Source organism: Oryzias latipes, chromosome 12 (assembly GCF_002234675.1).
Source record: "Oryzias latipes chromosome 12, ASM223467v1".
NCBI lineage: Eukaryota > Metazoa > Chordata > Actinopteri > Beloniformes > Adrianichthyidae > Oryzias > Oryzias latipes.
Genome location: NC_019870.2, coordinates 8,844,111 through 8,871,961, shown reverse-complemented (window position 1 = coordinate 8,871,961; position 27,851 = coordinate 8,844,111). Strand labels below are relative to the sequence as shown.

General features: G+C 41.2%; 1 protein-coding gene across 1 annotated transcript; it reads right to left on the bottom strand.

Annotated features, from left to right (window-relative positions):
* Positions 1-2: 2 nt before the first annotated feature.
* On the bottom strand, positions 3-22,661 carry LOC101171596 (neurogenic locus notch homolog protein 1). Its single transcript, XM_020707575.2, has 34 exons — positions 22,397-22,661; positions 21,418-21,499; positions 15,738-16,000; positions 15,300-15,638; positions 14,201-14,323; positions 13,865-14,098; positions 13,627-13,782; positions 13,362-13,547; positions 12,712-12,825; positions 12,068-12,181; positions 10,680-10,913; positions 10,465-10,575; positions 8,907-9,099; positions 8,685-8,830; positions 8,480-8,593; positions 7,821-7,940; positions 7,560-7,712; positions 7,236-7,464; positions 6,942-7,143; positions 6,703-6,856; positions 6,417-6,601; positions 6,113-6,245; positions 5,756-6,013; positions 5,558-5,670; positions 4,897-5,468; positions 4,361-4,801; positions 4,118-4,263; positions 3,802-4,015; positions 3,608-3,692; positions 3,361-3,523; positions 2,967-3,265; positions 2,749-2,896; positions 2,535-2,632; positions 3-2,454 (listed from the first exon to the last, which is right to left on the bottom strand). Exons 1-34 carry the CDS (start codon positions 22,452-22,454, stop codon positions 1,204-1,206), a joined length of 7,431 nt encoding a protein of 2,476 aa, XP_020563234.1. The 5' UTR covers positions 22,455-22,661; the 3' UTR covers positions 3-1,203.
* Positions 22,662-27,851: the final 5,190 nt, after the last annotated feature.

Here is a 27,851-nt window from a genome sequence, read left to right as displayed (position 1 = left end):
GCTTTTAAGGCTTAACTTTATTTATTTATTGAATCGTGACAATTTTACATAACATTTATTTTTTATCAGACATTTCTTAAGAAATCATTTCACATGGAAATCTTTTCTACAGCTGTGCATGAAGATTTTAGTTATTCTCATAAAAAAACACACATCTTTACCTCTGGATTAGTTTATAAAACATGACATTTAGACACCCTAACCACACTCCTTTACAAAGTGCAGGTGATGTCGTTAAACATACAAAGGTCCGATTTCTTTTACAAATTTTGCCCCGTTTTACAAGAAATCTCACAATTATGTTGCTTTTCATGGGAAAAACGAGCAGAAAAAAAATTACACTGGCACTTTTTTTTTTTTTTTTCAAAAACGGTGGCAAATGTAACATTCCAGCGCTCTACAGCAGGTCTACAATTCAACATTGAACAGGTTAAACATGGTAACCATAAACAGTGATTTGTGAAACAACATGCAACAAAGAAACACGCTTTGCATCATTGGTTGCCACAAATCAGTAACTCAGCACCAGCCCAGACCATAGGTTATTTAAAAATAGGCTCAGATTTAAATGCTTTTTTGCTCTGTCTGAACAACATCCTATACGTTCTGTGCTTATAAAGGTCCAAAGTTTCATTACAATGGTTCCTCTCCTCAATTACAAAAAGATGTAACGTGCAAGAAAAGGTGACGCTTCGTAAAAATATATTAAATCATCGTCCAACACATATTCAGTGATAAGACTTAGTGAAAATGTGACAAAACTTGTAATAAAAAAAAAAGGTGGTTAACATATACTTAATACTGAGAACTTAAAATATTTATGCAAGTCCAAAAGAAGCATTTCATAAACTGACTCCAAAAGTTTAAATTTGTAGCAACTGAAGCTCCAAACATTTCCAAATAAACTCAGATATCAGCAGAAGACAAATAAATAACCAGTGTACACACCTAGGAGACTTTCTTTCTGATATACATTTCTTTTCAAGAGTTTCTATGGTTTTCACACAAAACAAAACAAATAGAACAAATAAAAACATAAATATAAAATCATCTTTTTATTTCAGGTAAAAAAAACCGCTCATAAATAAATACAAAATAGCTAAAAAGTATCTTATTAGTATAAAAACTGGTAATAAAAACGGATTCAGTCTTTGTCACTTTCTGTGTTTGTACATACAGCTGAGAGTCCAGGTTTTCCTACTTCTACTTAAACTGGTCTGGGATGAGATTCATCTGTGAGTGGATACTTGTGGGTGGGCTGGAGATGCCCTCTGACCAATCGGACAGGTTGGAATGTGGAGACGAGCTGGACCACTGGTCGGGGGACCCAGGGGAAGGGGTGAGAAACGGGTGGTCGGGGACCTGGAGCTGGTGGCTGGGAGTGTTGTCCATTGGGGCTGAATAGCTGTGCTGGGAAGGAGGGGTAAGAAACTGAGTTCCCAACATCTGCGTCTCCTGGGGCATCACGGTGTGGATTGGCACTGACCGGCCTGAGCTGCTGTTTTGCGGCAGTTCGGAGCCGTTCAGTTCAATGGTGGGAAAGTTCTGGCTGAGGGTTTGACCAGCTCCAGTGGAGTTTGAGTTCTGGTGCTGCAGCTGCCGTGAGTGAACCTGCTGCAGCATGTGTGAGGGTGAACTCAGGTGACTGGTCTGCACATTCTGGTAGCCCATTATCTGAGACAAAGTGGCAGTGCTAACTCCATGCAGGGGACCCAGCATGTTGTGTGTCGCTGCTTGGGTGTAGCTTCCTTGCTGACTTACATCATGATGCATCCTGGAGACCCAGTCGCACTGACCTCCTCGGTTGCTGATGGATGTTGTGCCCTGAGTATTGGAGGTGGGCACAGGCAGGTGGGATAGGCGAGGTGGTGTTGGGTCAAAAGAAATGCAACCCAAATCTTTGCCCATGCTCACCTGGCCTATGTGGGAGTCCCCGTTGCCTTGCAGTTGATTCAAGGACATAGGTGGGGACTGCTGGAAGGGGGAAGGCATGGGAGGAGAAGCCACGTCTGACAGATAGGCATGGGGAGACTCAAGGGATTCAACAGGGGAGAGAACTGCTGATGTATCCAACAAGTTACTCTTCCCATCCAAAGACTTCTTCTTTTTCAGCTTGTCTTTGCACCCATCTTTTCCTCCTTTTCCACTGGAGCTAATTTTACGAACCTTTTTCACAGACTGGCCTGGCTTCAGGTTGCTGAGATAGTCATTGGGAGAGCAGAGCGGGGGCGAAAGGGTGGAGGTGTTTACGGGGGCACTGTGGAGACCTGGACTTCGTACCACATTGTACTCATCCAGAAGACGAACAATGTCATGGTGCATGCGTTCCTGGGCGATATCCCGGGGCAGCTGGTCGAGGTGGTCTGTAATTTCACGGTTGGCAAAGTGATCCAGAAGTACCTTTGCTGTCTCGTAACTGCCTTCACGGGCTGCAAGGAACAGTGGTGTCTCCTCCTAAAGGTAAAAAGAAAGAATTAAAGATTATTGATTTGGAAAACTTTTTCAAAAGTCAACTGATTCAGATTTAAGCAGACCTTGTTATCTTGCATATCCTTGTTGGCACCATTCTTCAACAAGACCAAGGCAGCCTCCACATTGTTTACAGCAGCAGCCCAGTGAAGAGCAGATTTGCCTGAAATGAGATTTCAAATCGTTTCAGATTTCAGACTGTTTTTGTGTCTCACAGATACAGTAATACAGAATCCGTACGGATGTGTGCAGACGATCGTCTGATAAAACAGAACTCACCAGAGTCATCTGTGGCATTGGGATCAGCGTGAGAGTTGATGAGCTCCTCGGCCATTCCCTCCACCGCCAAGCGAGCAGCAAGTATTAAAGGTGTTGTTCCGTCATGCATGCGGGCGTCTAAATCGGTGGCCCGATTTCTGATCAAAATCTGCAAAAACACATTTAGATAAATACCTCCAAATTGTTGGGAGAACTTTATCATGATGAAAAGCAGATACCTGGAATACTCCTTGTGCATCAGCAGCTACAGCAGCATGAAGGGGAGTGCGACCCATGTTGTCTTGAACGTTGGCATCAGCACTTGATTCCAAGAGGCGTTTGGCAGCATCTGATCGAGCATAACGGGCTGCCAGGTGGAGGGCAGTCTCCCCCGTTCTGTCAGTCTGGTTGTGGAGGTTGGCTCCCTGATAGATGAAGTCTGATATTATTTCTACTGAAGGATCCTCCTCTTCCTCACTGTTACCGGTCTCCAATCCTCCACCACTGCAGGAGGCAATCATCAAAGGGGTGAACCCATCTGAAAAGGAAAGAAAAACGTTATCAACACATTTCTCACATGGCTTCTAGGACTGTTACATAAATTATTATCAGGTTTTTTGTCTGTAAACAAACCTGGTCCCCGGACGTTGACATCCATGCAGTCATTCTCTATTTCTCCCTGAGGAGGCGTAGGAGCAATGGATGCAATCCGCAGGTCAGCGGCATCCAGGTGTTGTTGGGTCCATTTCCTTTGATCGGTGTGATCACATAAATCTAACATGGCCTGCTCCTCCAACTGAAAAACAGACCGATCCACATTAGTAACCCTCATTACTGTTTGGTTTATTCTTTAGAATAACAAGGAGAAATGGATTGTTACCCTATAGCGCCTACAGTCTGGATCATCATCACCCCATTCATTTTGATTGTCATCCATAAGATTGATGTCAGAGTTTTTCATAGGTCTGTCAAAAGGATAAAAGACAATCAACTAATTGACAATAATTATCAATTATTGATCCTGGATTTTTATTTAATAGACAATTTAAGATCCATATCCTGATTTGTACTCACTTCAGTCCAACAGAGTCTTCCCCCAATGGCTCTCTGCGTTTCTTTTTGCTAGGTTCAGATACTTTAAATCCTTCTGGAAACCAGAGCTGGCCATGCTCTCGCCGCCGTTTGCGGGACACCAGAACACCTAAGCATATAAAACCAAGAGCTGCCAAGCCCAGGAAGATTATGTACATTGGGTAGAGCTCAGAAGTGGATCCAGGTGGCCTCACACCTGAAGGAGAAGTAAAAACATCCATAAGTAAAGTACTTGAATCATGTAGAAGGTATTTTTGTTATGCATGCACATATAATGTAAAATATCAATGTGTCATACTTGTGACAGCTTCAATATAAGGAACTTTGAGATGTCCACTGCTGGCCAATGCTCCAAGGAATGCAGCAACGTCTGTGGCGCTCTGAAAGCATTCAGAGGACTGCTGGTAACACTGCCGGTTGTCAATCTCAAGGTACACAATAGACCTGTTGACACAAATAGACACAAACATAAGCACTGCAGATTTTTGTAGAAAGTAAGAAGTGAATTGGGAGCTATTCAAATGACACATTTTCTTCTTACCCTTTGACTTGTACTGGATCCAGTTCTCTGCGTCTCCTTGAAGTAACCACAGAGGAGACACTCTCCTTCATCTGATCCAAGACATTGGCGGGTACCGAGGCCCACTCCGGCCAGCCGTCTGCAGAGCGTTTAAGCATGCTGTGTTTGACCAGGTCCTGTTCATTCCCGTAGTAAGGGAAAATCATGGGCTCTCCTTTGGCATCGCGGCGAAACACCACGTTGGTGTGGAGGACACTGCTGAGCTCTCTGAGGAATGATGATGAGCGGTTTTTAAGCACTTCTGGGGGAATGTGGACCACCAGAACTAAATGTCCATCTGCCAGCTTCTCTGGCATGTTGTTGGCGCAATCCAGGCCATCCCATTCACATTCTGCGTTGTTACAGCCTTGGTCGCAGTGACCGTCAGCGTAATGGTCCTTGCAATACTGATCATATAATGGACTAGACAAGAAAAAGGACATAATGTCTGTCAGCACCAGTGCTTGAAAGATATTTTCTGACATGTTCCATTTAGATTTTTCATATTACAAACTTACTTGCACTGCCCTTCTTGTCCTTGGCAGTCAAAGCCATCATAGAGGCATCCTGGGCTGTTACACTGGCCGTCACACTTCCCATCATTGAAGTAACGCCAGCACTGCAGAGCAGCAGAGCAGTTCTTCCAAGGATCATCAAAATTAAGAGAGCAGTCTCCTCCATCCCAGCCACAGGCATGGTTGTTGCACAGTGAGTCGCAGATGTGATTGCCAGCCCACTCATCACACTGTGGAATCCCACAGCTTACCTCCACCTCTGGAGGTGGGGTGATATCTCGGCCAAACCCCCCGACAAAGGAGTAATCCAGTATGTGGCAAAGAAGGCCGTTGAAGTTGCTGGGGCAGCTGCACTTGAAGAAGGGAGCGTTAGGGGTGGTCTGGCACGTACCGCCATTGTAACAGGGATTGGAAATGCAAAGGCTGTCTGTGGGGGTTTCACACTCTGGCCCAGTAAAAGCTGAAGGACACAGGCAGCGGGGACCTAGGTGACCCGACACACATGTACCACCGTTCTTGCAGTTCAGACTTCCACAAGAGTGGGAGTCGTATTCGCAAGAGGAACCAGTAAAGCCCTGGAAAAACACAAGTATTGATTAGAAACATGAAGTGGGAAGACAGCTTTTAAAGAAACAGCTTTATGTGTACTAGTTATTGCACTCACAGGTGGGCATTTGCAGATGAAACCATGGGGTGTGTTGCTGGCAACTGCACAAGTTCCTCCATTTCTGCAGGGTCGTCCTTTACAGCCATCGAAAACCTTGTCACAACGCTGTCCTGCAAAGCAGAAGCATGCAGCACATGTCAGATTATTTTATAAATATAAGGCTCTTGTTGTGTGTTTCTAGATATCCAACTGTACCTGTATAGCCAGTACGGCATTCACAGCGGTAACTGTTCATTAGCTGAATGCAGTTGTAGGACCCTCTGGGGTCGCAGGGATCCGACAGACACTCATTTACATCGCCTTCGCACCGTTCACCAACATAGCCTGGAGGGCACATGCACTGGTAGCCTCCAATGCGGTCCACACACCTGCCATTGTTAAAGCACTTGGGCTCATTTGTGAAAGGATCGTTGAAGGGGTTGCAATCATCCAAGTTCATCTCACAATGGACACCTAAGGAAAGAAAAGGTTAAGTCATAAAGATGTGTATAAAAGACATATTGATTTAATGTGGAATTACTTAGTACATAAACTGAAAACACTAAGCTGTACCCTGTGTTCCTCTAGGACAAGAGCATTTGTAGGTGTTGATAAGATCAATGCAGGTACCACCATTCTGGCAGGGTTGAGACTGGCATTCATTGATCTCTTTGGAGCAGTTAACACCATGGTAACCAGGGACACACTGAGAAATGCAAAAACATAGGTATATTACTATATGATGTGCATTTTACCAGTTTGGTGTTGTTTGGTATTGCCATCACAGACTGAATTTTGTGTGGTTATAACATTTACCTGCATGGTTGCAAATAGCAGACAGAATCCTCCTAAACCAAGCAAAAATGATGTCCCTTACCTCACAACTGTAACCTCCAAGATAGTCGGTACAGGTTGCTCCATTCTGGCAAGGGTTGGGTGAGCACTCATCCACCTGTTCTTGGCAATAACTCCCAGTGTAACCAGCCTGGCAACGGCAGTGATGTGTGCTTCCAGCATCCAAACACTGGCCTGAATTCCTGCACAGCTGGTTCACCTCCACACCTTCAATGCAACAAAATGTCAAAAGTGGCAGCTATGTGCTAGAATGTTTCATGAAAATTTAAGAGAATGAAAGCCATAAGAGCAGATGCACACTGTTGTACCTTGCTGTTTGGCAGCAACCTCACAAGAAACACTCGGGATGTCACAATACAGGCCAGTCCACCCAGTCTGGCATTGACATGTGTAAGAAGCTCCCTGCTGCCAGCATGTTCCTCCGTTCTTACAGGGGGAGGAGTCACACCATCGGACAAGATGCTAAAAGGAATTTCAGATTATTCAGCTAAATTCAATGAACACCAGAGAATAGTGAATACCAGTAAAGGGATTTTAAGCAAGCTACCTGACAGTTTACTCCTGTGTAGCCATGAGGACAGGTGCACTTATACGTCCCATAACCATCAAGACAAGTTCCTCCATTGAGGCAAGGCTTGGAATCACACTCATTGATATCAAATTGGCAATAGCTTCCAGTGAATCCAGTGAGACACAGGCAAGTGAAGGAATTGATTCCATCCACACAAGTACCACCGTTGAAGCACGAGCTACAGTAGTACAAAAAAAAAGATTTTTTTTTCAAACATGCTTTTAGAGTAAATATCTAAGAGGTGGGTTTAATAATGGCTAAGTGAAATACCTGTCAGTGCAATCGTTGGTGTTGATCTCACAGTTGATGCCACTAAACCCTGTAGGGCAGGTGCAGGTGTAGCTGTTGACACAGTCAGTGCAGTTGGCCCCATTCTTACAGGGGTTACTTTCACACTCATTTATGTCCTGCTCACACCTGCCGCCACGAAAGCCAGGCAGACATGTGCATGTGAAACTGCTGATCCCATCGTGGCACAGACCTCCATTACTGCAGGGGTCTGAAACAAAAGAGAGGAGGATGTGAGAGTATAAATTAGAGGAAGGGTTTTCAAGTTGAAGGTTGCTCTGGCATTGCGTTTGTTTTGCGGCTTACTTGGTTTGCAGTCATCGATGTCTGTTTCACATTTTTGGCCTGTGAAACCTGGTTGACACTTGCACTGGTAGCCCCCCATGGTGTTGAGGCAAAAAGCACCGTTCCAGCACGGACTTTTCACACATTCGTTGATGTCAATTTCACATGTTTGGCCTTGAATTAAAAAAAAAAAGATCAAGGATTTATTTTCTCTCTTGAAAAGAACAAAATCTATGGAAAATAATTAGCTACATTTTTGTAAAACTGAGAATTGATGCATACCTTGCCATCCTTCAGGGCAGATGCAAGAAAAGCTCTGGTAGTCTTCAGCCTCCTTGCACACACCACCATTTTTACAGGGACGGGAACTGCAGGGGGCCAGCAGGGTTTCGCAGTTTTCACCTAATAACGAAACATCCTTTTTTAAGTTTTGTGCATACAAAAACATTACAGTATTTGTTTAAAAAATACACTTTCTTTTAAACTGAGCACCAATTGTTAAATCCCATTTTCCATTCAACTTCCTTATCCATTTCCATGACAACCTAACCAAACAGGAAGGGCTTTCCTGCTTCCTGCCATTGTGTGATCGTAGACAGGAAACAGGATGTGGTGGAAGCAGAAAGCAGTGCTGAGAGTAGTATCTACTTCTGCAGCATATGTGAGCTGATTCGGCATGTTATTTCAAAAAACACAAGCTATGTTATCCCTTTAAAACAGACATGCGGATCTTTCCTCAAACAGATGCCAAAAACAGACATCCCAGTTAGTAGCAAGTCCTTAATGTTGTCTTTGACATCACAGGATATGGTTAGATAAACATTTGCAAGGAAACAGGAGGGCTGCATCTTCAGATGTGTGCCCACTGCTAAGGCAGCAGCAAGTTACACTATCCAGGAAACAGGTTCTCTGAATGACAAACAAGCCATGCCGTGCCGTACCGGTGTAAGGCAGCAAACAGTTGCACTTGTATCCGGCCACATCGTCAATGCAAGTCCCCTGGTTGAGGCAGGGGTTGGAGGCACACTCATTGATGTTAGTTTGGCAGTTGGGTCCTACAATAGCGAGATTAGAGGGCACACTTGTTTAAGGGATTTGGTGGTAACACAGTCTTTCTGTCATCAGAGAAGATGCAATAGAGCTAACCAGTGAAGCCGACTCTGCATGTGCAGTGGTATCCACTGGTCATGTCCTTGCACGTGCCCCCGTTCATGCAGGGGTTGGAATCGCATTCGTTCTTGTTGATATCACAGTTTTGACCGCTCCATCCGGAGTCACAGGTACATTTATAGCTGGAGAAGAAATCAATACAAGTCAGTTACTTTTGCGGTTTTATGTTTTTAATCTAAAAATTAAACCTGGTCTCACCCATTAATGAGGTCTTGACAAAGGCCGTGGATACAAGGGTTGCTGCTGCATTCGTCAACCTGCGACAAACAGGTGGCATCGTTGTAGCCCTCTGGACAGAGGCAAGTGAAGCTGTTGATGCCATCAATGCATGTGCCCCCGTTGTGGCATGGGTTGATGGCACAGTCATCGATGTTAATGTTGCACATTGTGCCTGCAAGAAGGTAAAAGAATATTTTGAAAGGATGTGGTCAACCTTATTCAAAAATGGAACAACTCCACAAAAGCCATAGAGGTGGACTTGGTTTTGGTTTGAACCCTTGTGCTATCCTAGGCACTTGAACATTGGGAGTGGGGTCATCTAGACCCACTAGACACTGCGCTGAACTTTTTTCTTCCATGATTTGTGATCTTTGCTGGTTTCCATGGATTACATGAAATCCTCTCCACCTTTATCCACCTCTCATGGTAGGGAGAACACGTCCATCGTCATCTTGACCCCATAGGATAGCACAATGGTTAAAAAGTTGTAAAAGGAGATGTTTTGTGCAACTTTTTGGGCATTTACCTGACAATACCCAATGCAGTTCAAGTGGCCTGTTGGCTTCTGAAGGCCCTTTTACCTTCCCTCTTTTGATTCACTGGGGTTTGATGAATAGACAGAAGAATACCTGACAGGAGGTGCTGCTGCCCCCAGAGAAGGATTTTGGCGGCTGTGGCTACTCTCCCTATTCAAACACATACTAGTACACCCCCCACCTACCCCCGGCGCATTTGTGCAGAACTAACCTCACCCCAGGCTGATGGTGGGGACAGAAGGCCAGACTCATTTCACACACGGCCGAGTAACAATTACACCCCACCCCCCACCCCCACCGCTCTGATGTCGTACCCAGCTCGCTACTTCTATGCTCTTCATCAATCAGAAGGGGAGGGCCCAACTGCCTGAACTACATTCACAATGGTCTTCTGTCCCTGTGTCTCAGTCCTGCTGTTCCCTCCACACTCAGCACAATAAGATGGTGGGGAGGAAGAGGAGGGGGGAGGGGGGTTCTCAGCAGCCTGCACATGCACACTTGTTCCCCACTCACTCACTTTTGTGAAACAATCACTCAACTTCCAATCAGGACCAGTTCTGCTTGGCTATGAAAGGGGAAAAAGATGAAACCAGCCCGCTCACTGAGAAGATTTTCCGCCAAAATTCCTCCGTTTTTGTTCAGAAAATGCCAAAAATCAGAGTAAAAGTATTTAAATCTGACACTGAGGTTTATTTATGCAGTCATACACAAGCCAACATCAGAGAAGGGATGTCTGTTTCTTTTAAAGTATCGCCTTACAGAGTCTCTCTGGCCTCAACTCCACTGTCTTTTCAAGGCAAACACAGTTACTGCTTTGTGTGTGTGTTTGTGTGTGGATCACGTTTGGGGCTGTGTTACCTCTCCCTCTAGTGCCCTGTCCCACACAAGCAATCTGAAACTATTGTTCCACAGGAGAGGACCCGCCAGCCACCTGTCTCAACACCCCATCCCAAAGCTCAAGGGAACCCCCCCTGCACCTGTAAACTCCACCCAAAGCTCACCTGTGTAACCTGGCCTGCATGCACACTCATAGCCATTGATTTTGTCGATACACCTCCCATAGTCGCAGGGCTGGCTTTTGCAATCGTCCAGGTTGATCTCACAATTGAAACCTTATGAGTAGAAAAAAAGAAAGACAAATACCCAATAAAGATTTGTAATAAAAATAACACATTTCTTCAATGTTCAACATGTTATAGGATAGTGGAAGTTTCACCTGCGGTCCCTTTAGGGCAGGAGCAGATGTAGGAGTTCTCCCTGTCCTGGCAGGTGCCACCGTTCTTACAAGGCTGGCTGAGACATTCATTGATGTTGGTTTCGCACAAGCGGCCAGTGTAGCCAGGGCGGCAGTAGCAGGTGAAAGACGCAAGACCATCTTTACAAGTGCCATAGTGGCAAGGATCAGAGTAGCACTCGTTGATGTCAATCTCACAGTGTTGGCCTGTGTAACCTGCCGAAACATAAGGAATATGTGATGACTACCAACATGCAACAAACTTAACTTTTAATTTATTTTTTTTTAAATCTCTTGTTTTTATTGTTAACTTAACTTTTAATTTTTTAATGTTTATTTGCTGCTATCTTCCAAATTCAAGTTTTCCTTTTGCAGCTTTTAGACCATATTTAATTTTGCAAATGTTCACTAATAAGTTTAGAAACGTATTAGTCAGGTTTACCAAGAAAAAAAAATAGGAGTCATGTGAGTTTTAAGAAGTTTGTTTTTTTACATTATTTAAACTGCACTTTGAGACACACATGTAATCTTCTGAATACACATAGACTGTGCAAAAAACACTGGGAGGACTTTTCTGTGTGCTTTGTACTATTTACAAGGGGGATCGGGTCCAAAGGTCAGATTGTTTTATTAAAAATCTTTTTTTTAAATTTGAAAAACAGTCAAGTATGCACATCTAAGTAGGAATATAAATATTTTGTGCATATCAAATTCAAACTTCCTGTGGAGTATAATGTACAAAACTTTGGCCCTTTTAGATTATATTATTACTTTAAGTAATACCTTTTTTTTCTGTTCATGTTACAGTTTGTCTTTCCTCACACAGTCATACCAGGGCTATGTCAAAATTAATGCTTAGCATTCTTAGGTCCATGGCTTTCCTGTTCTATGTTCTTAATTTGCTATGATTTTAATGTTTTATTTTTATCTTTATATATGATGGAGATGTAAGACTGTCTATCCAAAACAAAGAAAAGCAATATTAAGCCGAATTGTTTGTTGCAGCCTCACGTGTAATGTTAGAGTCATTATACATGAGGCTGCAGATTTTTAAAACCCATAAGTGACACGTGTTTTGTATTGCTTTGCAGTCAGAGGTTTGTGCATGGGTACCAAACATAATTCAAATTCATTTTAAAGAATTTAAACATATACTAGTTTTACACAAATTTATTGTTACTCTTTAACACAGATTTGTCTCCTAGCACAAACATAACGTTTGTCTTGCACGTCTACAAATTTGTGTTTGCAAACATTTGCTTTTTGCAATTCTCCATAGACATTTTAACAGCTCACAAAAAGATTTTTCTGTCCTCAAAGGAAAGCGGAAAAGTAACAACCGACTTTTGATAATCTCCTTTATATCATACCTTCAGCACATTCACAATTATACTTGTTGGGACCGTCTGTACATTTGGCGCCATTCCTGCAGGGTGTACTGGCACACTCATCAATATCCACCTGACACAGGTTTCCTGAAAACCCTGTGGATCAATTTTCAAAGACAGAAGTACACATTTACTTAAAACATAAAGTGAAATGTAAAAAAGAACGTGTTCAATTTGAAAAGCCTGCAGTTTGCCTTCTGTGGAAAGATTACAGACTCATTTGCATTTGAAGTGGGACACTGGAAGTCCTTGCGAACCATTCCACAACACCACCTCCAGCCCCCTTTGTCCCCCACCCCTCAGCTTTTACTGTGCAGTGAAATCTTTCTTTTAAACAACAACACAATGGTCTCCAGCAGTTTACCAGCTACAAACCATCCCTGCCCCCACAACTTTGAAACTAAGCTTTAGTACAGACTTCTGTGCCCGCCAAATATGCTAATGTTTCTGCAGTCTGCTTCACTGTGAACAACTTGGCTGTAGAAATTTAAGAGTTTTTAAATGCATGCATGGATGATCTTACTGCTAAAAATTCTACCTATTAAACTTTAATCAAAGAGTGTAAATTCTCAAACTTCCTTAATGTTTTCTTGATATTTAGCTCTTTTATGAATGCATTTTCTCACCTTTGGGGCACTCGCAGTAGAAAGAGTTGATCTTGTCGATGCATTTGCCATTGTTGAGACAAGGCTGACTGGCGCACTCGTCAGTGTCAATATGGCAAAACACACCTTCGTATCCTAAATAAGACAGCAAAAGTGAAACATTAAAATTCTTGCTTAAAAATCAAACCAAAAAAAAAAAGTGGAATATCTAAGTTATGTCTTATCATGTTTTTTGATAAATAATTTTTCATTAAAAACACAATTTTTCATAATAAAAACATATACTACAGTTTAACCACCACAATACTTTTTTTTCATGCATGATTTTTTTCTGGTTATTTCAAGCCACTCAGTAGAACCATGTCTATATTTGCATAATGCCTGCCAATTGGCTGATTTGAAAGTACACACAAAGAGGGAGGAACCTCTTTCCTCCTCAGTTATTGACTAATCAGGACAGACCACTTGCTTTGAGAGGAAAGGTTTTAAAGAAAAACAGAAGACACATTCTTGCAGGCATGATTTGACAAGAGAAACTGTACTTCATTTGGAAAAAAAAGAAGCTTTTTTTTGAAACAGCTAAATCTGTGGTATTAGACACTGATCTCATTAGAAAAAAAACAAGAGTTTATATATAAATTTTTTCTCACTATGTTAACCAATTTTTTTACCTGGCATACAGATGCAGTGGAATCCTCCAATTTGGTCAAGACAGGTAGCGTCATTTTGGCAGGGGTTGGACATGCATTCATTCACATCCATCTCACAGCGAGGTCCTTCATACCCTTGCAGACACTTGCACTGGAAAGAGCCTAATGTGTTGAGGCAGCGACCACCATGCTCACAAGGGTTGGCACCTAGAACATTTAGAGCCCAAGTTGCTTTTTCAAAGTATCAGAAAAACACTTTGGGGACAGTCCTGACTTTATTACTTACCAAGGGCACACTCGTCAATATCCAAGTTGCAGGCAGATCCTGTGTAACCTGGTGGACATGTACAAATCGCCTTTCCATTCACGGGATTTGTGTCACAGTTTGAACCTTTTTGGCAGGGGTTGCTGATGCAGGCATCATCCAAATGGCACAGCAGCCCTGAAGGGCAAACATACCTTATGTAATATTCTCAGAAAGACCAGTAGCTCTGTGTAGATTAGGAGTACAGGGAGAACCTTACCAGTACGGCCATGAGGACACTCGCAAAAGAATGAGGCTACACGATCATGGCACGTAGCACCATGAAAGCAAGCAGCAGCGGCGCAGTCGTCAATGTTTTTGCTGCAATCGTCACCTGTCCACCCGTTGACACAGACGCAGTGGTAGCTGCCGTGGGTGTCGTGGCATGTCCCTCCATTTTGACATACATTGGGCATCATCTCACACTCGTCTACATTTTCTGTGCAGTATTGTCCTAAAGGATTTTAAAAAAGAGCAAGGAATTGGAGGTTCAGTGATTATTATTTTTAGGTAGGACATGAGAACTAAAAAATGGACATATCAAGGGAATTATCACCTGTGTAATGAGGCGGACACTGGCAGTTGTAGGTGTTGACTCCATCTGCACATACCCCACCATTCTGACAGTTGTGTCCTGGACAATCATCAATGTTGTGCTCACAGTGCTGACCCATGAAGCCTAATAAATTAAAAAGCGACATGTGACAAAAAGTTATAAAGTTAGTCCCATAACACTTGGAATTAGTTAATAATCAGACATTTCCTCCCACTGTTATTATTGTATCCATAAAATTGATTAGCTTTCTGTATTATCATTGCAAACTTTTTTAATGCCCTTTAGATGATGTTACGACCCATCTCTTCTTCGGACTTCAAATACTTGTGTGGGTTTTTACAGCCAGGATCGTCTGATTAAAAATCAACCCACAGCTCTGCAGGTGACGGTGAAGTTCTCTATCTGAACGCATTCCACAGCAGACACCCACGAGAGACACAGCATGGATTAAACTTTAACCCACAAGTCCTTACTATCCCTTCATCTACAAAAATGTTTGCTTGTGGTGAAAATCAGACAAAAACAGCAGCAACTTAAAGCTTAATTAGTTATTATTAAAATCCATTACAAACACTTGTTTGTAATGTAAGATAGAGAAGAAGCTAAAAAGGTCTTGTGGTTTTTGACAACCAATGTACAAATTGTCTGAGACTCAGTGCAAAGCGACCTCTAGGTTTTTGTGTTTGTGCATAGTTTTGTCTCTTGGCTCTCTGGTGATTATAAGCAGGAAATGTCTGTGCTACAACATGCTGCCATTGCAAATGGGCAATTAAAGACATTTTTGGGGTAACAAGATTATTTTTCTCCAGTCAGGTTTTACTATAACTAAAAAAAGTTTTAAAAAGGGTAATCTGGATTTAGTTTATGTTAAAGATATTTCCTCTCATAATCAAGACGAGGAAATGCATCTTCAACTAAATCCAGATTATCATTTAAAAAACTTGTACTCCTATTGAACCATTCTGGATGACTGAGACTTCAAAGAGACACAATATGGATAAAGTGATGTCAAAGCGTTGCTACTATTTCACCAATACCAAAGTTTACATAAGTTTCAAAATAATAAAAATATCATGCAATATTAATGTTTGGACATTACCTGGAAGGCAGCTGCAGTCGTAGGTGGTATCTCCTTTCTGGACACAAGTGCCTCCATTCTGACATGGTGAGGGGCTGCAGGGCACGTAAGGGGTTTGACAGTGCTGGCCAGTATACTCTTGTGGGCAGCGGCAGTGGTAAGAGCCAACCTCATTTACACAAATGCCACCATTTAGACAGAGATACGGGGTCTGGGCACACTCATTCACATCCAGCTTGCAAGTTTGGCCATGGAAGTTGGGAGGGCATGTGCACCTGTAGGTGGAATCTAAAGATGAACATTGTCCACCGTTTGCACATGGATTGGAAGCACATGGGTTGGGAGTTTGGCAAGATTTTCCTACAAAGTAACAGAGCATTCAGTCAGGTGTATGAGAAAACCAATAACAGAACACACATTTAAAAGTTTGGGGGCGAGTGGGGGTTTAAACCATCATACCTGTCCATCCTGGTGGACATTGGCATCGGAAATCAGTGAGAGCAATAAGTTCACACGTTCCTCCATTGCGACACGGGGCGCTCATGCAGGCGTGGTTGGTGGGGGTGAGGCACAGCCTGTCGGTAAAACCCAGGGGACACTCACAGAGAAAGTCAAAGGTGTTGCCACGGGAAACTGCACGGCATCTTCCACCATTGCGGCAGGGTGAAGGGCTGCATGGGCTGGGATACTGGCACCGGTTGCCAATATAGTCACTGGGACACCTGGGAAAACATGGAAGAGTGATAAATAAAATTATGATCTAATTTAGCCTAAATCTTTTAAACAAAAGGGGCATGGAGGGGAATGGGACATTTCCCGCCCAACAAAGTCACATTGCAGTGGGACAGGGAAACTGTGTTGTTCTACTGCATCTCCCTGGATTAGGATCTCCCAGAACATTAAAAACACATTCTGCTGGGACAACAGACTCTACCAAATAGTCTAGCCCAACAGACTGTTCCCATCTACCTTTTACCCTTGCGCTGTCCACACTCATCCTGAATGACCATAGAGATCAAGGGGACTCTGCCGCCTATTGATGTCGCATATGAAACACTGCATTCAGGCCTTAAGCCCCTTCAATGTCTCCCTCCCATGGACACAAGAACAGTTACTGCAACAGTCACACAGCTCATACTAGCTGATTAGTAATAGATCAAAACAAGAACAATACAGGATTTGGCAAATAATGGTTTTGACCCAGAGAAGAAATAGTTTTTAATAAATTCAGTGATTGAAATGCTCCTCCGTTGTTAGTTTAGAATGTACAAAATAGTACGGAAATTTCGAATTGTCACCTAAGAGGACAAAAAAGGTCTATGAAAAAGGTGTTTATGTTTGAATTGGAGATTGTGTGATAGTGTGCACTTGGTCCACAAGAGTATGTCTATGTGTAAGAAAGGCATCTGTTGGCCTCCTAGTATCTCCACAGGGAGCAGGTGCGCATGTTAATGAAGGCAGCTGTTGGACAGGGCTCCTCCTCCTCCCCCTATTCTCCTTTCTCCTCCCTCCCTCCACTTATCCCCCTTCGTGCCCCCTCTTCTCCCTGTCCTCTGTCCCCTTCCTAGATGGGGGGGGGGTTTCTGCTGAAAAGCCAACCTTTCCTCTGGGGACCTCAAGAACCCATGTGAAGTCAGCTGTTGCAACTTCTGTGTCTTCATCCCATCATTTTTCAAATTGCTTTCTCTAATGTTTTTATTTAACACAGTGTCTTCTTTTCTCTGGTTTACTGAGGGTGTTTGCTTCGACCCACTTTCCAATTTCCTTTGCCTGTTTGTTTTTTTCTTGGGAGAATCTTCCAAAGCTCCCAGTAGTATCCTTTAACAGCATTCACTTATGTCACACTAGACTGCTAAAAACGGAATTGTTGGCTAAGACAAGACACTGTGGGGGGAATGAGCTAACAATCCTTTGTGACCCCACAGGGAGCCTAAAAAGTTGCAATTAACTGAAGATTGTCAAGGCACTAGAAGTGACTTTGAAGTCTCCCAAATCCCTTTTTCACAGAGATTTTACTCTTTTCTACCAATCAAATATTTTTTAGTGGTGGGTCTCAATTATGCCTCTCGACAGTCCCTCTTTGTCCTGAAGTCAGTCTTCTCTAAAAAAAAAAAGAAAGAGAAAAAAAATTCACCCACAACCTGAAAAGACCAGCAGCACACACCACAGCAACAGGTCCCTCTCGGCAATGCAATGTCCCCCTAGGCAAGAGCAGATGCTTCCCCGACCTGTGACCCTAAAGACTTTTGTGACTGTGGGACGCGCACTTTGCCTTTTCTCCCCTCTCTCTTCATTGGGCCTGATCTACCATCTGTCACTTTAGGGGTGACTTTATCCACTACAATAAAAAAACAGTCCAACTGTGTTGTGGAAATGACACTGTTAAAAACAGTTAGGTGGTAAGATTAAAGGTGACATACAGTGACTTCACATGTTTAGATGTACCGTCTTTTAATTTTTATTCCCAACTCTTTGCTTTCTTTTATTCTTTTGTGTCTGTCCTCTCCTTTTTCGTTTTGTCTGGTTTCCCAATGTTCCCTTACATCTGTTTAATCATTAGCCAAGCGCCGACCCTGGAGGTCTACATCTGTTGGAGGGGGGACAAACACAACAGCTTAATGGATGGACTTCGAAAGCCCCTTAAAGTTCATTTGCTGAACAATATTCATACATTTCACACTTCAAATTCATCCAAATCAAACAGGTTCATTAGTAAGTACAATGCAATGCCACATCCTAAAGTTGCTGAGAAATGTTTAATAATTGAGTCTCAAAGGAAACTAGTACTGATGTGGATTCGTTGGAAGTCACGCAATGAACTACGTTTGGCTATAAAGAGCTGAGCATCGGCTTGACCATTTACTGAAAGGTCACTTTCACTCACAAGCCTAAAAACAGCAAACCCCAGGTTCAGATTTCACAATGTGTAAACACATCATACAAGTCCCTCAATGGACAAAGAAATCTTACACTTTGCATCTAGAAATGAGTCCAATAAAACCACCTGCCTGCTACTTTACCTCTCCTGATGGTTATCAGATAACCTTTCCACAAGTCTATTACTTTAACAGAAGTTCTAGCTTCAATTACCAACAGTCCTATGTGGGAGTATTGCCTTTGGTAGATGTTACTAAAACACACAGACAAATGCACACACATGTATGACGGTGTCCGGTAAACATTTGACAGGCAGTATTGCTGTATGTGAACTTTCAGCACCCACTCAAGTGAAATAGCCTCTTATCTACTCGCTCTGACAGAAAAGCTTTGATTACCATGCATTGAGAATCTCCAGATCCTCCTACTTAAAGCCCACACAACATCAAATGTGGGACACAAGTCTCAGTTGAATGCATTCTTTACAGTGACTTGGAGAGGCCTGTATTGATTTTATGTCCATGTTGATGGGAGGGGGCCTTTCTTTATGGTGTACCAGTTGTAGACTGTATTAGATGAGCCTTGGCATCTAAAGAATGGGCGCAACTAAAGCCATAGCAGTCTCAGAACTTTAAACCCAAATCAAGACACACTTGACCTCGTCATGCACTTGCATTGCTGTTACAGCCTGGTAATCCTATAGTAGGACAAACGAAGATCAGCATTCCTTGACGGCAGAATGTCCTAGCTCTTTGGTGGTGATAGATTTTCTCTGTTCTTTTTGACTCTGAATTTTTATTACCAAGTAAAAGACACACTTTGTTGTGGAAGTGCAATCATACCAACCAAACACATCAGATTTCATAGTGATGCATGTCAGCAGGCAGTGTAGAGTGCTTTAGGTTTATTTTTAATGGTTATTGCTAAACAAATTCAGAATAGCACGCAAAGGTGTGGCTGAGGTCACCAACCTTTTCAACTCTGCAGTGCCCTTATTAGTGTACCACAAATGGAACCTACATTTGACACGTACAATGCAGTGCCCTTCCTTAAGGTCTCTCACGCTGCCCACATAAACAGTCAGCCACAGCTCCGTGGGAAACAGGAAGCCTTGGCCTGTCAAGTAACCTCTTACTTCTCAGTCTTGTCCTAATGCTTCCCTGTTGCAGATACTTGTGCTGTTTCATGTCTTTTGATACCACAGAATGTCTCTGAATGCAAAGAGGTCTGTAATTTTGCTCCAACCTTGAAACAAACAGTTTTGCTATTGTCTTCCACTCCATGAAAACATGACTTGTTACAAAACTACATCCCATCAAAATTTATGAGACAAAGTACAAAAAGAGGCAAGCCTGGAGATTTAAAGAAGGGGGAGACTTTTATTTTAATACTTTAAAGTTCTTCATGACAGAATTTCAGCAAAATCAAAATAAAATCCTTGCCTTAGATAACTGCTTACCAGAGTAACTCTCACTCTGTCTTCTCTACACAAGCATGTGGGTCACATGAACGGGAAATAAAGGTTTCGGTAACTCTCGTCACTGAATGCTTTTAGGTGACTGCATTAACCACAGCAGCACATGACTCACCTCTAACTTGTATAAACGTGTGGGGGGAGTTTAAAGCAACTTTAAACTTTTGACCTTCCACCTGCCATGTTGTGATGGTTACTTCACATCTTACAAACTGAAAATGGGCAATGTGTGGCGGCGTTGTAACACACTCATCATAGAAACAACTCCTTCTTCCTTACCGCAGGTGGATTTTCCTGTGCATGTCATACAATTCAGCTCAAAGAAGGCAGTATGCCAGCTGTATTGTGGGCACAGAAATTTTAATCTGCGACACCAACAAGACGATTTGGAACATTACTGGAACCCCCCCCTGTCTCTCTCTCTCTCTGTCACAGACGCTGCTCTCTGACCCCTTGATGTCCCAGTACAACCCTAGCTGCTTGGCTTGGCAGAGATGAATGATTAATGAGGAGAGCAAGGAGGATGCGAGAATGCGGGTTGCCCTCATCCTGCCGTTTTTTTTTAATTGGACTGACCAGGGATGGAGACCACAATAAGATCTTTGTGGGGTGGAGGGAAAGTTTCTGTGTGCCAGTGTGTCCACACGTGCTGAGGTTTGTGTGTGTGTGTGGAGTGTGCAGATAAGAATTAGTGAATTAGTGGCCCTGGGCTACTAGCACAAGCTTTTCAATAGATCCCCTCCCATTGTCCCCACAGAGCACAGAAGCGCCTGCCATGACCACATGCCTTCGAGACAAACCAGGCCACCTTGGAGTTTCTTTACAGATGCAGACAAAAATTATGCCACAACTGGAAGGCGCAATAGAGATTTACTGGTTTCAGAATCCATCTGTTTTGGTCTTAGGGCTAAAAAAAAAAAAAAAAGATTAAATCTGGTTTGCTTTTTTAATTTCAATTGTTTAAAATGAATAAGTAAATTCAGGATGAACTAGATGAACTTCATGTGCCCCATTTCCAGAACTAAAAGTTCAGAATTGGTCAATTCTTCAGTTCCCACTTGTTTGCTTTCAAATTTCTACACTTTATTTTAAATTATCTCACGTCTACGAGCTCCAATCCAATTACATTTCACTGCCATCTGGCTTTCAATTGCAGATCACAAACAGCAAAGTGGTGGTGGGGGCTTTAGAGGGGGGGGGGGGTGATTTCATTCAAAGTGAAGGAGACAAGCCTTTTGGGGGAGGGTTATGGCAGGGGTTTGGTGCTGTGGTGTTTGGGGAGGCTGTGGCATGATGGGAAGCCTTACTTAGATTAGTCACACAGCATTATTCTGACTGCAGGACAATGGGAGACGGGCGGCGGGCGAACCCCAGCTGTCGCCGTGAAAGAGCAGAACAACAAGATTTAGGACTGGACGCGTCCTCTCACTTCTCCAGTCTCGCATTCATTAACGGGCTGCTGTTGGGAGGGAGCGCTTTTGTCCCCCTACCCCTCCAACCTTTTGCATGTGCATTCTCTTTTAATATCTCTCAGAAAGTTCTGGGGTTTTTTACGAAAAAAAAAGTGCGGTACAGCTCCTGAATGGGGTACATGAGCCAACCAGCACAGAGGAGACTTTAAGGGCCTCTGGTTGCTGGGCACAGAACTCATTCAAAGACTGGAATGAAAGTGAGGATTTGTGGCCCCTTCAGGAATTTTAAATAACAAAACTGACTCTAAACATCAAAACATTTAATAGAAAAAGAATGCTAATAAATTCAGTGCAACATGTGGTTCTGCACACTCACCTGCATTCTCCATTGCCACTAGAGGTGGCCACACATCTCCCTCCATTTAGGCATGATTCAGTGGGTAGGGAGCATTTTAGACCTGTGGAGAGGATGAAAAGACAAGAATATTTCAGTGCAGAATTATTAGTTGTATTTATCCCTCCCAATGCAGGGGTTTAATGCGCACACAAGCATCCTTTAATTGATTTGTACATTAGGGTCCATGGGGGATAACAGGGAAGACCCCGATCGAGGGCACCGGTGGAGGCCAGCGCGCACGGTGCGTGGCTTTGGGAGCGCACGCTTTTTGCGCAGCAGCTGCAGGGCTCAGAGGCGGAACAAAAGAAATCAGAGTCCAGCACGAGCCATAAAACACTCTCCCCTGGCTTTGTTTACCAGCAGACGGGAATAACAGTGCCCCCCCCCCCACCCCTCACCCGACCCCAACACGGGGCCCACACAACACTCTCCCACACTTGCAGACAAAAGGTGCCCTTCCTCCTTTCCTTACACCCCCCAACCACCTCAAGGCATGCATTCACTTATTTTATAAATAAAAAAAAACTACTTTAACCAACTTTTTAAAAACGTTATTTTATTTTTATTTAAAATGATGCTAAATATTTTTAAACAACTTTACTGTAGACTAATATATGGTTTGAATGGATTAAAAGTACTTTAGAAAGGCTTTTTTTAAGCGACCACACTCATTTTTTGGAGTTTAACAAGTCACTGAAGTTCAGCGGCGCTCTGCAGCTTACGCCTCTTTCACATTAAAAGTTTAAATTTTCCTACGATTGAATAATTTTCCACAATGTTTCGCATGCATTCATGCCACACAGTAATATGTGTTGTTTTTCCCCCCAGGATCAGCTCAAAACGTTGCAAGAATTATCCAGTCATTTCAAAATAAATTACCAATTTCTTTTAAATTAGGTGTTGTGGCGCATTTCTGCTGCGCCATTCTTTCACAATAAAACACTTTCATAGAGTTTACCTTGTGAGAGGACGATCGCCGGAATGAGAAGACACAGTTTCGCTAAGAAACGATGCATTCCTCCTCTTCAGCTTCACAGACGTTGTGGACTCCCGCGTGGGGTTCGCATAGATCCGCGCTTTGATACTCCAGATGTGGGGTGGAAATCCGGAATCCTCCGTCAGGTAAATCCCAGCGCAGACAGGAAGGAGTAAAAGTCTGCAGCAGCACGGAGTTTTCAGATGTTCACCCGCTGACTTCCAAGTTCTCAATGAAATGTGCAGCTACGGAGTTCCTCCCTCTCTACTCCGCACCTTCCTCCTCCTCCTCCTCCTCCTCATCTGGCACCCCCCCACTATCATCACTTCCTTGCTCCCCCTCGAACAATCGCCTGGACTATCTAACAAAAAATCACTTAAAACTTGTTTAAAACCTCTTTTTTTTTTTTTTTTTTTTTTAGCTTTTGGGGTTTATAGGAAAAATCTTATATCAATTTCATTTAAGACTGTGAATGTGCACAGTGAAGTATAATTGTGATTTGGTTTAAAATAGTTTGAATAAAATCACAATTATTTGTATAAATTGCGATTAAAAATTGTGTTTTGTTCTTGTTTAATTTTAGCGATGATTCATTATTTTCAATTTTGTTCTTATTCTTTACTTGTTTTTGTCCATTAGTTTTTATTTCAGACCATTTTAGTTGAGTTGTCTTATAATTCCGCAAACATTTCAGCAACTGATATATATCTTTTAGTATATTAATAAATGTTTGCAATTTCTTTACATTATAATAAAGCAATAGAGCAATTGTTTCTGTACGTATTGTAAATTTTTTGATTAGAGATGGGAGTTACAGTATTTTTATTTTTATCTTCACCACTCGAAGGCTGACACAATTTGATTGTATCACCATGAACAATGACAATAAAAAGGATTCTGAGTCTGATTCTTTTCATGATACCTTTAACTTTACTATATAAACAATTTAGTTTTCAAATCATTTGGCACTAAGAGGACATTTTAGTTGTCATAAAAATGTACCTACATTTGTTTTGGAAAAAAAATGCTATTTAGGAGACTTAAAATTTGGATTTGGAAATTGTTTATTTTAAGCAATAAAAAAAACTAAACTGAACAGCAGAAATATACATCTATATTACATCAAATTTAGGATTATTAGTCGTGACTTTGACTGGAAATACATATGCATACATCCACATACAGTTGTAAATAGTTCAATTGTTACTTCTTATCATAAATAGACACACTAAAGCTTATGCCTACTAATAATTATGGATCTGATGCTTAAACTCCCCTATTTTGAAATGTACTTCATGCACAATTTGAAAAATTAAGGCATTATTCCAATTTTAAATCGACTTGAAGGACTGAGGCTCTTGAAGTTGCATAGAGGTTTTTTGGTCATTTTTAATTTGTAGCTTTCAAATTCTTTTTTCTTTTTCTTTTAGCTTCTACAGACCCTACTGTATTTAATTCCAGTTATGCAACAGTCCATTTCTGTGCAGTTCCCACACTTTTAAACTCAGATTGACATCTCAAGATGCTCAAAAAGTGCAATCACAGCACAGACCACTGAATTAGGCATCTCATATTCATGTTAACAAATGTGACATGTTAACATGTTGTTCATCTTAACTTAGTTATCACAATTTAGTATGTTTGCATTAATTATGGGTAATCCAATAAAAATGCATTTGTTTGTTAAAGAACATTTTAGTATTTCCCCTGTCTTCAAGCTAATTTGGTACTTTGCCTTATTTATTTATGTATAATGACATCAGCCTTAAAGCTAACTCATTTACCACCAACCAGGATGTTCTGTAGGGGAGCTGGAGAGGAACAGAGAGGGCATGTGAGGTCGACCACCACTGATGGAGGCTGGTTTGGGACGGGAGAACTTTATAAACAGTTTGAACGAGGAAGCTGGATTGATTCGCCTCCATTCCCCACAGCTCCTTCCAATAAAGAATCCTCATTTTAATGGTCTGCCACTGCATCCACTGACCCTGTTTTACCTGTAAGGCAGCCTTTGCAACCTGTGTCCAGATGTCACAGGTTGCAATGGGGCTGTGAGGGCATTTACTGGGTCAAAACACTCACTACGTAAGAGCACAGCGAGACTGGACACGGGCAGTTCCCAGACTCCATTTTTCATTAAATGCTAAGCTGGTTATGCACCTGGGAAGGTCAAGCCCTTTTTGGCAAATGATGAGTCATTCCAACTTTTCATCTTTTAAGCTAATTTGGTACTTTGCCTGTATAGGCTTTTGTTTTTTGTTTTTTTAGAATATGCAGCTAATTCTGCTAACAGAAGAATATCTTGGCAGTAGAAACAACACATTTCAGGAATAACACAATCAAATGTGTTTCCATAGGAAATGCTATGGTTATTAATGACATTTGAAAAGCAGCTGTAACTAGTTTTCAGGTTCAACCTTAATATTCCAACTAATCCAGTCACATGCTATCGTGTTTTACATTTGTGCTATTATCCTGTGATGATCACTGGACTGGTAAAACACAACACAGCGCTCTATGGGTTTGTATCATTTGTATCATCATGCTCTCTGGCAGGTTCATGTATGTAAGAATTAAATTAGGTCTTCCTAAAATACACAAAATGCAATTTGAGGTCAATACAGACGTTATTACAATACAACAATTATGTGATAAATTATAGACTGAAAAAAAATATTTGTTAGACATCAATGGTATAGATGTCAAAGTATGTCCACACTTTGAACTTATGGCGCTTTTACGCCAGGACAGTCAGGCAGTTCAAATGTGGAAAGAAAGTAAAAATGTCTCACCTTATTTGCACTATCAAGAAATGAATAAACGTCCGAAGATACAACAACTGCTCTTTTGGAGGCTGTAATGCCCAAAACAAGGACTGAGATTAGCATGAAACTGAAAACTGGCTACCTTGTGTCAAAAAAGATCCTCCTGCTCAGCAGATCTACCTGCAGTTACCATTATAATGCAATTCTATAGTTGAAGAACCTTGTCTCTGAACAACAGGTATTTTTGTGCAACAGAAGACAAGAATGTGTTTTAAACTGAATCTAATAATAAACAGTTCTGACAGTAGATTTAACCACTGTCAAGCATACAAGGCCTCTTAATTTAGTGCCATGTCAAGGGTGGGGAAGATCACCTCATTCAAAAAAAATAAACAAAATAAATGACAAAGTTGAACAGCATTTTTCTTTAAAGCCAAACTATCTACATGACAGCTCTGGAGACTCTAGTTGCAGATCCCTGATTTAGACTGTCTTTGAGACACATCAGGATGAACCGAACCCTTCTATTCACAGAAAAGGCTTTGATTATCTGATTATGTGAGTATGAACAAGCTTTGCCATCTGGTAAATAAAAGATTTTACCTAAGGAAATAAACTCAGACGCAGCGATCAATAGTCCAGTCAGAAACTCAAATTCTAGTGTAATACTTGTTTAAAAAAAGTTCTGCTTTCCTTTACATTTTCTATATATACCCTGCTGTTGCTGTGAGCTGTCTGTCATTTTGCTTCTTAACTATCAGTCAAGTTTCTTCACTGATGTGTTCAGTCAGAATGTTCAGCCATGAATCACAGCCAGGAGGAGGAAACGAGTTAGGTCTTTCCATCTTAAGAGACCAATACTTGGTAATCTCCATTATTTCAAAAACATTTTTATCCCTATATTTCCCCTGTTATAGAAATGTATTTTGTGCTCTTGGAATCAGCTTTTTTCTTATTTTCCTTTACTTATTAATGTTATTTCATACCACTGTGATCCCTCTTTTTTCTTTTTTGTCTTTACTAAGATTTCTAGTCTTTACATGATAACATAAATATTGTATAAATTGTATCTTAGACGAAAATGTTAGAAGAGATTGAAATAAAGTCAATCTAATATATTTTTAACCCCAGTGAATAATTGTGGGCAAGTTAATAAACATAACTACTGTAGACGAGGAAGTAGAAGTAGTAGAAATCATGTTTTTTGTTTTCATTATTTCCACATATTTAGATTTTTTTAGATACACAAAAAAATAATTTAAGTAAATCTAAATTATGTTTTAGGATAACTTGATGAATTTCGCGGAATTGCAATACTTTTCTAAAACATGCTGCAGTTTGAAGAACAGAAATTACCAAATCCAACCACTTAATCGATCAAAGAATTATTTTAAAAAGATCTACACTGACATTGTATACATGTAACAAAAGGACAAAAGAAGGTTCTTTCTTAAGTTTTTGTTTTTACTGACACACACTGATGATTAGCTCGCTCTTTCTTGTTATTTATCTGAATGCAGTTGCACAGGTCAGTCCTCAGAATAGCTGACTGGGTTCTTTACTCTTATACAACATATGTTAAATGGAAAATTCTCTAGAAAAAGTGATTGTTTTTCTATGTAATTTGATTTCAAGTCATTAGGTTTCAGGTGACACACCAACACTCAGAAAAAGCATCTGAACACAAACAGATCATATGGTTCCACTCTTTAGCTGCGATATCTATAAATACTCTCTGTTTGTCATGTTAGTCATGTCTGCAATGCAACTTATCACAGCTATGCCGACAGCCCTGATTTACTGAAAACTTTCTCCAGCAGAATCCGTCTTTCAACTGATTAAAGCTCATAGGTTTGTGTTTAAAATAAATGATTTTTAATTTACGATGCCGATAATGGCACAAATTAAAACAACGATATTTTACAGCTACACTACAGCATTAGAAGACAGTTGGTGATCCAAACTAAAGTGACAAATCCAAGCTTTTAGTGAAGTACATGTGACTTGGTGATTGTGTCTTATAAATAAAATAAAAGATTGAACTATTATTTATCCAGGCAAGACAGATTAAGAAAAAAAAAATCTTATTTTCGATTCATTATAGGAGACACATAGACCGAAACAATCAGGATAAAACAGCAATAAGACATGATAATAATTTGAATCATAAAACAAGGTTCCAAAAACACTTTTTTTTTTAAAGATGATCATTAAGATTCTGGTTAAAAACTGTCTTTAAAATAAAAGTGTCCAGTCAAAAAAAAAAAAACTTGTTTGGAAAATTGCTGCAAGAATACACAAGATAAAAAAGACAAGACTTGTATTTGTGCATTTCTTCTTCTTTATATGAATTGATCGCATTTTTTTAAACACATTCAAAGGAGAAACTACTTTATTAAGTTACGTTTCAACAGGATCTTGAATTTTCACGAACATAAAGAATACAAGTAAACACAATGCTGTGCTTCACAATTATATAAAACTCTACGCAGAAAGTAGATCTAAATTCAATATTAGATATTTTTCTGTACTTGAGTTTACTTTTATACATTTGAAGAAAGCAGTTTAGACTTAATACCACTAAAAATGTTTCTTGCCATTTTTATTTTTACCTTTTCTTGCTGATTTTTGAATTTTATCTCATGCAAAGCTCAGTGGCTATTAAAACGCTT

Excerpts from the sequence above, each read along its gene's own strand:
- LOC101171596 (XM_020707575.2), bottom strand. The coding sequence starts at position 22,454 with ATGCATCGTTTCTTAGCGAAACTGTGTCTTCTCATTCCGGCGATCGTC. Across the intron at positions 8,831-8,906 it reads TGTCAAGACCTCATTAATGG|CTATAAATGTACCTGTGACT; the intron begins GTGAGACCAGGT and ends TTTCTTCTCCAG. Across the intron at positions 4,802-4,896 it reads GGACAAGAAGGGCAGTGCAA|TCCATTATATGATCAGTATT; the intron begins GTAAGTTTGTAA and ends TTTCTTGTCTAG.